This window comes from Linepithema humile, chromosome 2 (genome assembly GCF_040581485.1).
Source record: "Linepithema humile isolate Giens D197 chromosome 2, Lhum_UNIL_v1.0, whole genome shotgun sequence".
NCBI lineage: Eukaryota > Metazoa > Arthropoda > Insecta > Hymenoptera > Formicidae > Linepithema > Linepithema humile.
In genome coordinates this window covers 35501049-35513746 of record NC_090129.1, presented here as the reverse complement: position 1 = coordinate 35513746, position 12698 = coordinate 35501049, and the positions used below count along the sequence as shown (strand labels likewise).

At 41.3% G+C, this 12698-nt stretch overlaps 1 protein-coding gene across 9 annotated transcripts in view; it reads right to left on the bottom strand.

Annotated features, from left to right (window-relative positions):
• Positions 1–358: 358 nt before the first annotated feature.
• LOC105679342 (uncharacterized) overlaps positions 359–12698 on the bottom strand; it is a 59832-nt gene continuing 47492 nt past the window's right edge. For 8 of the 9 annotated variants that reach the window (XM_067349995.1, XM_067350001.1, XM_067350002.1 and 5 more), the window contains 4 exons: positions 11276–11659; positions 6159–6431; positions 5486–5742; positions 359–4758 (listed from right to left, as the gene is read on the bottom strand). In XM_067349995.1, coding sequence (XP_067206096.1) covers positions 4327–4758; positions 5486–5742; positions 6159–6431; positions 11276–11659 — 1346 coding nt within the window. In that variant the 3' untranslated portion in view covers positions 359–4326. The remainder of the gene's footprint in view (positions 4759–5485; positions 5743–6158; positions 6432–11275; positions 11660–12698) is intronic. The other variant, XM_067350003.1, reaches the window with a different exon arrangement.

Below are 12698 nucleotides of genomic sequence, written 5' to 3'. Positions count from 1 at the left end.
GAGAATATTTAATTACTGCATTATAACTGCAACATCGAAAGCTGAAAGGCGAAGGTACAAAAGGGACCACACTCTCGCTCAATAAGATATGCTGCAGTTCTATGTGTTAAGTAAAACATCACTCTTTGGATGAAAAATTAGGCCGAATTTTTACGCAATGGACTTTCGGAGAGAAGCGCTACTGTGCGATTCGGTGCAGATGTAGTGTGTCTCAGTAATTTTCAGATTTTTCCACATCTTTCTCAACTTTGAAATTATTGTGAAAAATGCAAAATAAAGATTGAAAACGTTATCGTCTTTTGACATTTATAGAAGTTTGTGCATAAAAAGCGAGACAATTGAAATAAAATAGAAACTGTAAAATAGAAATCAGATATATTTATAAAATTTACAAAATAAACAAAATTTTTATATTTTCTATTTTTTACAATTAAATAATAAGAGAAATGTAATTAAATTAAGTTGAAAGAAATCTCAATCTTTTTATACTATCGCTCGATTTAAAATCTGAGAATCGACTGGTTGACTCGAAGCGTCCACAACAGCTAAATCCTTAAAGCCGGATGAAACTTGTTGATCCTCTTTTCATGATCAGATCAACGATTATTTTTACCACTCGAAATCATACTCACGTATCGAGCAATGAACGGTATCATCGTCAACGATCGCTCATTTCGAAGCAACAATCCTTGTTTTCTCTCATCTTGAATCCCGTCATCCTGAATCCTATCCACCGAGTCCTGCCGCCAGTTCGTTCCGGCTTTCGCTCTTATATAGGTATACTTAGCGATGTCTTCGGTATTATTATTTAATATTGTTATCGTTATCATTATCATTATACTGCTTCACTACGGTTGGTTGGCTTTTGGACGTGGATCTGGATGGAGTGTGGTGTATACCGTATGCATTCGCGTGAAAGGGATAGAGAAAAGCTCCACTGTTGCCTTCATCCTGCCTCGCGGCGTTCTCGAAACGAGGACAAGCGAGTGTTTTCCGAGTTTTTCATTCACCGAGTGAATGTTAAAAATAGAATGGTTCGCCGGTCATCCTGCAGTTAAACCCCAAAGTCTAAGCACAATTTAATTTGAATTTCGAATAAATTGCAAAAAAACTTTTAATAATTTTTTTTAATGAAATGTGAAACATATTTTATATTTCAAGATATTTCAAGTATCCTTTTTTTTGAGACATGCTGATTTTAATAAACATATTTTCGATATTTATCTATCACATGAGCCCGAACGAAAGATCGGAGAACTCTCGTTTGTCACTCGATCTTCGCGTGTAGATCTTTTCTCATCGCTGTCACTGTCGTCATCGTTTTCTTCAGAGAGGAACGTACGAAAGAATATACATTTGCGTAAGAAATCAGACGGAATATGCACGGTGAGTAGGTAGCGTATATCCTTGTTGGTTCTTCCTTCTCGTTCTCCTCCCTCGATGTACGATTTCGATTCGCTTGCGATTCGGAAAATCACGTTTCCGTTCTCGGTAAGTGCCGACCTTCCGATCGATCGAGAATAATGCCAGAACCACATCTTTCGAACGTTCGATCGTCATCGTCATCACACATACAGCGGTACTTTGTGTTCAATCTTAATCGCGGAGGTATTCGACGTCCTATGTGTGAAAAAACACTACGCCTCACTACAGTAATTCATTTCGCTTCGTAAGTGACGACTAAATTGGGCCGTAAAGTTTTCGAGACCGCACTTGCGGCTCGCGTCTCTCGACCATTCGCGCACCGCGATTTGCTATGAACGATCAAGCGGAAATCAATTATTTCCGGTTCTGAAAATATTTTCACGATATAGTACTGTGTGACAAACTTAACAATGCGCTGTCTAGTTGTTTCCATTTTCTGAGAATCGACATAAATGAAAATTCTTCAATATAAAGTAATAAAAGCTTATTGTGCCTTGCGTGCTTCCATTCGACTTTCTAGAACATAATCATCGTGCATTGCCATTGTGTTTTATCACGAAAAGGTATTAATCTTTGTTAGCCTTTAAATAGTTAATCGTAGTGCTGCGTTCTTCATTAGGATTTAACTTAGAATCAGCAGCGAATTCACGCCTGGCATGGAAAATGTATTTCAAGCGACACTTGAAAAGCGATTAAGAGGAATCATTTACTTTGTAATAGCTGTCAGCTACAAATAAGCAACAACGGTGAACCGATAAACTCGTCCACGAAATCATACGCGAGACGGTCGAGATTCGGTTTGAAGATGGAACGAATTCTTTCGTGGCGACAACACGTAAGGAGAGATCTTCTCTCTATTCGAAAAAGAAACTAGTTCGCGGTTTTTCCGTCGAGGATTCCACAGATCTGTAGTTCTTACGTTTTCAATAAAGCTTCCTACGCGAAAGGAAAATGTTACTTCCTAAGACTTCCAAAAAGCCGACGTATAGAAATAAATCCCAAATAAATAAATAAATATACAAATGCACATTAGCTTTAAATAAATAAATATGTAAAAATCTATTCATTCGACGACCGTAACGTCGTCATAATTGCTTTAACGTTTAGCGATGATCAAGTATAATTATACGCGGCGAAATAATATTATTTAACAATGATATTGTGCTGATCTGAGGAATCCTCAGCGCGACGCCGCACTTTATTCATAAATCGCGAGTGCGATACCCCATAATTGTATACATACGTGTGTATACGTGTTAATAATTGTATATTCTGTATATAGACTTATATAAAACGCACGAAGCGGTTATCCGAAGGCTACTTATCCTTCCCGATTTTACTTATAGCGGCAAGCCGTTGTTTTTTTTTTTGTTATTTTACTTGTCGATATTCGATACTCGGCTTCGAGTTTTATGGAAAAAGAATTCGGGCTTAACTACGCCGATTCCGCATATGCGGAATCACTTTAATATCCTATATAACGTTAATGTTTTCGCGTGAATGTGTATTCGTCTATAGACACCGTCTCTATATCCGCGTGTCGATGAGTTACGCGCGCGCGATGTGTGTGTGTGTGTGTGCGTGTGTGTTGCATGTATGTGTGTCTGTATGTATGCAGGGAGTAAAAAGGATATTTGCGCATCCCGTCCTCTCTGGGATAATTTTACTCAAAGGAAAAAAAATGTTGCTACAACGTGCTTTGTCCATTGTACTAGTACAAACGGAAACAATTTGATAGAAACACACTTGCAGTAATATTTTCCTGTTTCCTATAAAATTGTTCCAAAGCAAAATGGGGTGTGCAGATCTTTCTTTACGCACTGTATGCATTCCGAAATTGCAATTGTATTTTGTTTCTGCAGCCTATGAGATCTCGCGATGAAATCGCCAATCATTCGAAAAAGGAAAGACGCGAGTATATCCTTTTGCGTGCATTCGTTTATCTGTGTGTATGTGTGAAGCGTGTATCGAGCGTGTATCGAGCGTGTGTCGAGTGTGTACGTGGTTATGTTCCTCGAGTCAATTTTCGGAGTTTACGAAACGAGACCGACGCGTAACCTGCACGCACCGTCGTCGTATAAGCTTCTCACGTCGATCCTTGCTGCACGCTGGCGTATCCTCTTGCCTGGAACTACTACTTCTCCCTTCTCGTGATTCGCTTAACGATGCCGACATCCGCGGATACTGTCCTACGATCTGTCTTCTGAGTGGGAAGGGCGGAAAGCTTTCGCATTAATGATCTTTGCCTTTTCGAGTTTGTGCCTCCGTGAAAGCTTTGGAATCTGATCGTCGCTTAATTTCAAATATTTAGCATCGTCTTGATTACATCTCGACTATATGCTCTTTGCATTTTAGTGTTTGTCGATGAACGCGTAAATCAATTATCGAGTAATTGAATTTTAACCTTCGGGATATCTCTCAGTTGTGTCAATTGGTTTCTTTACTTATATCCGCTCTTCTTTCGGCTGAATCTCCGATCGACGATCGAGTCTCTCCGAAATATCTTGATTTATATTCAGCAGACGCACGCGACTTTGCCATCCTCCGGCTCTTTCGATACTTATCGAATCGGTAATATCCTGACGTAAAGAAACCCTCGAGAGATTTAGTTTCCGATGATCTTGCGTTACCGGCAGCAATCAATGGAGAGAGTTCTTTCACAGAGACACTATCTCGGCTTCGTTCTCTCTCGTCGCTTCCTTCTCCCTTCTCAATACATGCGAACATACATTTTCATTTTCCGAGCAGCTACAGCAGCTACGAAAGCACGCGGACAGACGAACCGATGGTGGGACTCAGCGGGACAGTGTTCCTCTCCCGGGAGGGACCGTTCTGCCCTTCCGGGACGGAAAACGTGGAATCGGACCCGTCCTCTTGCTTTCCTTGTCAGTTTAAAAGCTTTTAATTCTCCGCGCCATTGTTGCCTTTTCCCCAGAATTTGTCGAAGCGGTTTCGCGCCTTCTCCAGGACATCGCTCGCCGCCGAACGTTGCGCCGAGCCTGGTACCACCGCCGGCGCTTCCAGGACGTGATAACCGCCTGTGGTGCTGCCTCCGGTACTGCCTGCGGTACCGCTACCCTGAGACGGCGCCTCGGTCTCGAGAACGTGGTAACTCTGTTGCGGCGCGGACGACGATGTCATCGTCGTCGTCGTCGTCGTCGTCGTTGTCGTCGTCGTCGTCGGCGCCGTTGTGATTGTTGCTGGCAGGTCGCCCTCTTTTCTTTCCATCTCGAACGGGTCCTCCAGGCGTCTCACACTCGTGCCCGTCATCGGTTTTATCGACGGCTCCGAGCTCTGTTGTTCTTTCGTCTCCTCGACAGTGTCAGTGATCTCCTGAAGAAAGGAAATCGTAAATTGCAAAAGTTTACGCTTTCCTGCGGTATCATTCGCGATGTATAAAGATATATGTATGTTGTGCACGGAAAAAAAGAATTTTTTGGCACAGCAAATTTCACACTGTATTCATAGGAAAATATGTTAGTTATTATATAAACAGAAAAAAAGAAATTGTTATGGATGCACTAATTTTATTTGCCGAAAACACTTGTGTTAAATTTGCAAATTATATTGCTATTATAACAAACTAATTTTTATTTTTTTGTCATCAAAATTTCTATTAGTAGCGACAATTTTGCTGAAATAGCAGTATGCATTTGTTAGAAATAAATTATTTTGTTGTAGCAGCAAATTATTATCTTGACGAACGAACGTACTTAGCAAAATTGATCCATTTTGCCAACAAAACAGTTTTTGCTGATATGTCGAATAATCTGAAAAATTAATTATAGTAGCGAAATTTTATCGCTATCACATCAATGTGCAATAGCAACAGCGATTTCACTGCGATAGCAAAATTCGTTTTCTTCTTTTCCGTGTATAAGTAAATTTATTTTCCTTCAAAACGTGCCAAGGGGCTTTTGCGCCGCGAATATATTATATTTCATTAATTAAGATGATAAATTAAATTTTGAATGTTTTATGAAGCGAGACGCGTGCATGAGCACGCTGAAGCTCTTTTATCTCGTCGCGTTCAAAGTGTGATAATTGAGTTGTTTCTGACCTTCTCGCTCTTTGTGAGCGTCTCTTGAGCGTGCGTGGGTAACGGACTGTCTCTCTCCGAGTCCAGGTCCTTGTGGCCGTTTATACCGCTAAAACTGCCGAGCGAGACGCTCTCGCTCTCGGGAGACTTGTAACCGGAGTGCTGGGAGTGCTGCGACTTGTGTTGAGCCGCGAGCTCCGGCGGCGCCGACTGCGGCGCCGACGGCACCGACGACGGTGCCCACGTTTTCGCCTCGCTATGCGGACGCGTTAAGGGCTCTTTGATAAAAATAATTTAGATTAATTAGAATATTACGTCTTGTTTATATAATCTCTAAATTATAGAACTCTGTCGGTATTTCGTTATTAGTGGTTCTCCAATTATTTTCCGATCGCATTGTAGAATTGACACGCACACATAATTTTTATCAAAGATACAACTAATCTCTTTGGAAAGTTACAACATAATTTTACATTGTATAGCGCGCTGGCAAAGTTTTGTCATATGCGTACATTCGCGCGTGCTTCGATCTAAATAACATTTGACTGACTCTGCTAAACGAATATTCAATACATTTGTGAAGGATGCTCGTAATATTTGATTTCTGTATAAAAACATCTGTAAAATATTTTTACGCATATTTAGCGAACGGTAAAATTTTCTTAGTATCTAACACTTTTCGTTAATGCCTTACCCTCTCGGACGTTTTGCGTGACAGTGAACGTCTTGCCGGTGTCGAGGGGCACCGTCCAGTTTACGGGTTCCGGCGAGCGCATGATCATCTGCTCCGGCGACTTTACCCTGGTCGGCTCCGGCGGACTCTTCACCACCGGCTCGTCGTCGAACCACGGGCTTGCCTTCGTGACGGGCGCGGGCGCCGGTGCCTGCGCCGTCTGCGACGGCGGTGTCGAGGCGACGCTCGAATCTCCGCCCGTGACATCTCCGTTTATCTGGGGTTCTGCTGTCACTGGAACGTACGGAGCGAAACGCTTTATCGTCGATGTAGACGGTCGCTCCAAATCCCCAACCCCGTGTCCCCCGCGAAGCTTGCACTCGATGATCAATTGAAACACCGCGGCTGGCGTTCGTTGACTCGATATATTTCATCCGTCTTGATTATTTATTTATTTGTCAATCGTTCAGTTACTAAATTGTGTATTCCGGAATTGATAAAACGTTCGAGTTGGACAATGTCCAGATGTTGTACTAGGTGCGCAACTAAGTTTCCGGGTTTCACACATGAATGGCGCTAACGATACATGTAGTCGATATACATGTCTAAAGTTGTGTTTTTTTATTAACTTGGACATCTGTCAACAATAACCAGTCATAATACCAACACATATTGCAACGCAAAAATATTTTTTCTAACAATAAAGATGTCGAGTTTTGTGCCAAATAAACAGCATTTGCGGGAAGCTTTGCTTTTCTGCTTCAACTTGAAAGAAAATGCAGCTGAAGCACGCCGTTTGCTTGAGAAAGCCTACGGCGAACATGCACAATCGAAAACTACTTGTGAAGATTGGTTTAAACGCTTTAGAAATGGCGATTTCGACACTGAGGACAAGGAGCGCTCCGGAAGACCAAAAACATTTGAGGACGCCGATCTGCAAGCGTTATTGGATGAAAATGATACGCAAACACAAGACAACAACAACTGATAAATTTGAACCATGCATTGCTCGAAAAACGGCCAGAATGGGACACGAGACACGAACGAGTGATATTGCAGCACGACAACGTTCCGTGCCATCGCACTTCCATCGTCCAGGACACCATGAAAACGCTGAAATGGGATCTGCTACCGCACCCGCTGTATTCACCAGACCTGGCCCCTTCCAATTATCACTTGTTCCGGTCGATGGCACATGGCTTAGCTGGGCTACACTTGGCCAATTTCGAAGAAGTGCAAAACTGATTGGATAAATGGTTTCGATGCAAAGACGCGTCGTTTTATCGTCGCGGTATTCATGTATTGCCAGAGAGATGGCAAAAATGTGTAGCTAGCGAGGGACGATACTTTGAATAAACCGTTTTTTGTATTTCTCTTGAAATTTTCCATTTTGCATTGATAAAAAAAAACCCGGAAACTTAATTGCGCACCTAGTAATTGTCGCGTCGCAATTTAGATCGAGATTTGCTGTTTAATTTGAGAATCTGCATAATCATCAAAGTCACGATACCGCGCGGATTGTTTGCACCCCCTCGTTATCGTCGCAGCGGCAAAGTTGCAGATGGAACGTTGGCTTGAATTCAACTTGTTTAGGGTCTTCACTTCCGTGTGTATATGTGTGAATTACGGGAGTTACGGGAAGCGGTGCCGTGGGGAATTACATTCGGTGATGTCGCTTGAGTGGCCAACGTGAATATACGTCCAAAACTAGGTGTGGCACACATAATCCGACGTGATTAGTGACGAGGAAATCAACCCTTTCACCGCGGCATTAACATCTCGCTCGATTATCAAAATGCTTTAATCAAGATATTGAATTTTGTTCGTCAAGTTATATTCCGCAAGTGTTATTCGACTATGTCACATATTACACTTGACGATTTATTATTCAGACGGATATTATATTAGCGATATCATAAATTTGACAATTACGCGACGAAAGGGTTGATACAGCAATACCAAAACATTTAAACGGTTGTCCCTTAAGACAATATCTTGGTTATATCCTGTCGCTGGGGTCGATATTGGTTAACATTGACAATGTTGATTATTTTGCGCTGCTGCGACGAGATATCTTCGCGCCTTTATTACGCAGAAGACACGACGGTTTCTCGAGATATATTTTTACATACTGTTCTCCTGAAGAGATCAAGGGATTTAACGCCAATATCGAGTGCAGGCGAAATTCTTTCGAGTGTGAGTGGAAAAGTATACGTGAAGGTTGCGCGTAATGTATATCGCAGAAAAGTACACTGGCGTACTCAGGATGCAATATAAAGATACGCAATACATACAGATACGCAATACACAGACACGGAGAGAGAAATATAAGAAGGCACAATGCGAATATATATATTTATATGTATGTGGTGTGGAGTGTACAAATGTGTGTTGCGCAACAGGTTGACAAAGGGCTTAACGTACGGTGTATCGTTTTCGTTGTAAATCGTAGAAACGATCGTTCGATCTCCCCGGCGTGGCACCGTACCTCAACGAGCTTCGTCACTCGTTTACCCGTTGATTAGATCTTCAGGATGGCACGAGAGGGGAGAGAAAAAGAAGTACTTGCGCGAGAAACAGAATTTTTTTCTGCACGAGAAACAGTTTTGTTCTTCAAATATCTTTGAAAAGATATTTCTAATCACGCTTGTGAAAAGCTCTCTTCAGGGAGGACGATATTTTTTCGCGATGAAAACGTTCAATCTCGATCAAATCCGCAAAGTTCCCCGATGGACTACGCTTCGTCCTCATTTTTATCAGTTTTGCTTGTTTAACAGTTTTAAAAATAATGCAAAGTATTTTAACAAAGAATGATAAATAAACTTCACTTATTACTGTTATGAAAACACGAGTCGCAGTTCTGTTAGACAAATCAAACATTTAATTATATTGTTTTGACCAGTTTAATACGTATTAAAAACATCAAAATTAATGATACCGTTTGAATTCAACGCCGAAATAAGCTTTGAGAATTATTTCATTGTTAGTTTTGTCTATTTTCTTAATTACTTCCTTTTGTCGATTTGATAGCAGTCTTTCGGGAAAATATCAGGCGGGTGTTTAGCCGTATTGTTGATATATGTATATCATGTTTCATTGTCGGAAACGAAATAAAGGCAATCTCTGTCAAAGACATTCGCGAAAGCTCCTGACTGGTATTTTAAAAGGTTTAAAATTGTATAGCGGTGTACAGAACTAACGATTGTGAGTAACTGTGACCTACAAATACGCATAATGCATTATGCGGACAATAGTCGAAATCAGAAATAAATAATCGGACGAATACATTCTCAAATAATCCATATCTGTCTGCAAAAAGTATAATTCTACAGAAATGTATAATCCCCCTGTTGGAAATGTAACGGCTTTTACTGCACGCTTACACGCTCGCAAAAAAGCGCAAAGCTTCCCCATTGTCACGAAACTTTATCCCGTTCTATATAGCCGACGCAGAGGAAAATTCGCAAATAACAGGAAGCTTGTTTTATACGAGGAAGAGTAAGGAATACGTCGCTTGGTGTGGCAGTAAAATAGTTCCGCTAGAAGTGTTCAATAAGATGATGACGTGGGGCAATAAAATGATGTAGGACGATATGTGGAATCTTCTATTGTGTGTTCGCAGTCGCTCGTGCATTTGCCTAGTTCGCGAGCTTTTTAACGGTCTCCAAAACGGTCTTGATCCGAAACTTTTTTAATTTTGAATAGAAAAGAATTTGGTACAAATTTTGGAAAATACTCAAAATCGTAAATAAATTGATTTTATTACAAAAGATTGTAATAAAAGAAATATTTATGTTTGATAAATCCAAGATTTATATGATACAAATTTGTAGGTAGAAAAAATTTCTGTTTTGTCAAAATACCGCGCATTTCTTTCACTTGATGTAAATTATATTTGATTTATCATACTTTCGTCTCTTGTGTGTGTGTGTGTGTGTGTGTGGCGGGTCGTCCGATGTTCGGTAGAGAAAATCTCCGAATAAATGATACCAAAATCAATGGTCATGATTGTGAGTTTTCAGAAGGATTTTCGAGGAATATGTACATGTAGCTGTAAGGATAAATTTTTGTTGTAACAAATCGAAAATACGTGCACTAGAGTGTCGATTGTCCCGGTTGTTTCAATATTAAACAATTCGTAAAAATTGTTTCGAAAAAATATAATTTGTATTATTGACTATGAAATATTTGTTATAGAATTTTTTGACAAACGAATGACATTTTGTTTTTATTTCTTGCAATTTATTAAAAAATAATACATAATTTATTCTTGAATATTATTTCGGAACTTGTCTTGGTTTCTTAACTTAAAGAAAACTAGAGATGCTTGATATTTTATATAATTGCTCTACCTTTCTATATTCAAAATACAAAACAATTATCATTATTGCTAATATTAATTTTGCTAAATCGACATTCTATCGTGCAACACGACGTGAAACGGAGGTTAGAACATACAGAAAGAGAGAGGGAGAGGAGAGGGAGGGAGGGGGGGAGAGAGAGAGAGAGAGAGAGAGAGAGAGAGAGAGAGAGAGAGAGAGAGAGAGAGAGAGAGAGAGAGAGAGAGAGAGAGAGAGAGAGAGAGAGAGAGAGAGAGAGAGAGAGAGAGAGAGAGAGAGAGAGAGAGAGAGAGAGAGAGAGAGAGAGAGAGAGAGAGAGAGAGAGAGAGAGAGAGAGAGAGAGAGAGAGAGAGAGAGAGAGAGAGAGAGAGAGAGAGAGAGAGAGAGAGAGAGAGAGAGAGAGAGAGAGAGAGAGAGAGAGAGAGAGAGAGAGAGAGAGAGAGAGAGAGAGAGAGAGAGAGAGAGAGAGAGAGAGAGAGAGAGAGAGAGAGAGAGAGAGAGAGAGAGAGAGAGAGAGAGAGAGAGAGAGAGAGAGAGAGAGAGAGAGAGAGAGAGAGAGAGAGAGAGAGAGAGAGAGAGAGAGGGGCTTACAAAGAGAGACATAGACAAAGATCTCTTACGTACCAATCAAGATCACACCAATGTATAAACACACAGAACAGCGAGCACACGAAGCAAAGACACTGGCTAACGACAACTGGACAACGTTAAGAAAAGAAAAGAAAGAAAAAAGAAATAAGGGCGGGAGACTATATTAAACCGAGACGTGTTGTTGAATCACGACAACATGCTACTTACTAGCTTGGACGACGGTAGTAGCGGCTCGATTTGACGCGGATCGCGTATCGGAGGATGATTTGGATGATGGATCATCGCCGGCGGCTGCAGCCGCAGCTGCTGGATGCCCGCGGGCCAGTTTTGCCTGAGCCTCGTCATTCGCACCTCGGTACCTTTGGCTTAAATCTTTAACGCCGCGCTCCGGCCTGGCCGCAGCGGCAGCGCCCGACGTAGGTGGGTGATGGACGGTCGTGTGAACTGAATGCTTTACCGGGGAACGTTTTACCGGGGCGGTAGTACTTGCGCTACTGTTAGCGGTAGTGACAGTGGTGTTGGTGGTGGTGGTGGTTGTGGGTTTGGCGTGATGAAGAGGGCGATGGGGAGGAGCGGTGGTCGCGAGGAAGGCTAGAACATATCGTACAAGAAAGAGTACAAATTGATGAATAGAGCTCTGAGTCGTTTCTTGCGCGCAAGACGCACGTCTGTCTACTCGCGACGATCAGCTTTCATCGGAAGTCGAAACCGACATCGTTTGTCAGAAGTCGCTGGGTCCTTGGTGCCCCTTTGCTCTCGCGAAACTCGACGCGGAAGGAAAGCTTCCAAGGGAAAATAAGTGACCGTTCTCTTTGCAGAAGTTTAATCTCAAAAGACGCAAACGTTTTGAAGATTCTTTTCATAGCCATGGCTCGCTGTACTGTAATTTTGTCAATAACCGTTCGATTCTCGATAAATTCCATTCGAGTGACAGATAATAGAATTGCGTTTTACATATATAGGTTTTTGAGGCGATCAATTAAGATCCAAAAAGATTTTGTCGAAACACAATTGCATATTAATTTCAACGATGCTCGTTTATAATATAAACTTTGATATATCGATATTCCAATAATTTCGATCCCCGATTTGATTGAGATAAACAACGATGCGTAAGTTGAAGCACGATAGGAATTCGTAACATTCTCATATACCAAAATAACATTGTACATATTTTCTTTTCACTTATTCAAAAGATTAATACAACAACTAAGTTGTATGAAATACATTTAGTATTTTTTTATATCACGCGTGTTATATTTTTATTTTATTACATGTACCTATATTATTTTACGCTGTACCAGCGGCAGCTGGAATTCTATCGTGCCTTCAGCAGCATCACTATTCGTGTTATAATCTATCGAGCACTGTCAAGCGAGGATGCGCTCCTACAGGAGTCCGTTGTTCTCGTTGTTGGAAGCAGGTTGCAGGGGGTTTGATAGGGCTGACGGGTATATATTCTCGGAGACGTCGAAATAGATTAATCGTTTGCTCACAGTCGAGTATATACGAGCTTAATTACAACCGCGGAGATGGATCGTATCAACCACGATATGTCATCGCGCTTTTCTGCAGCGGTCGACCGCGTCGATGTTGACTCTTGGCCTGATATTTCATACCGCTCGATCGC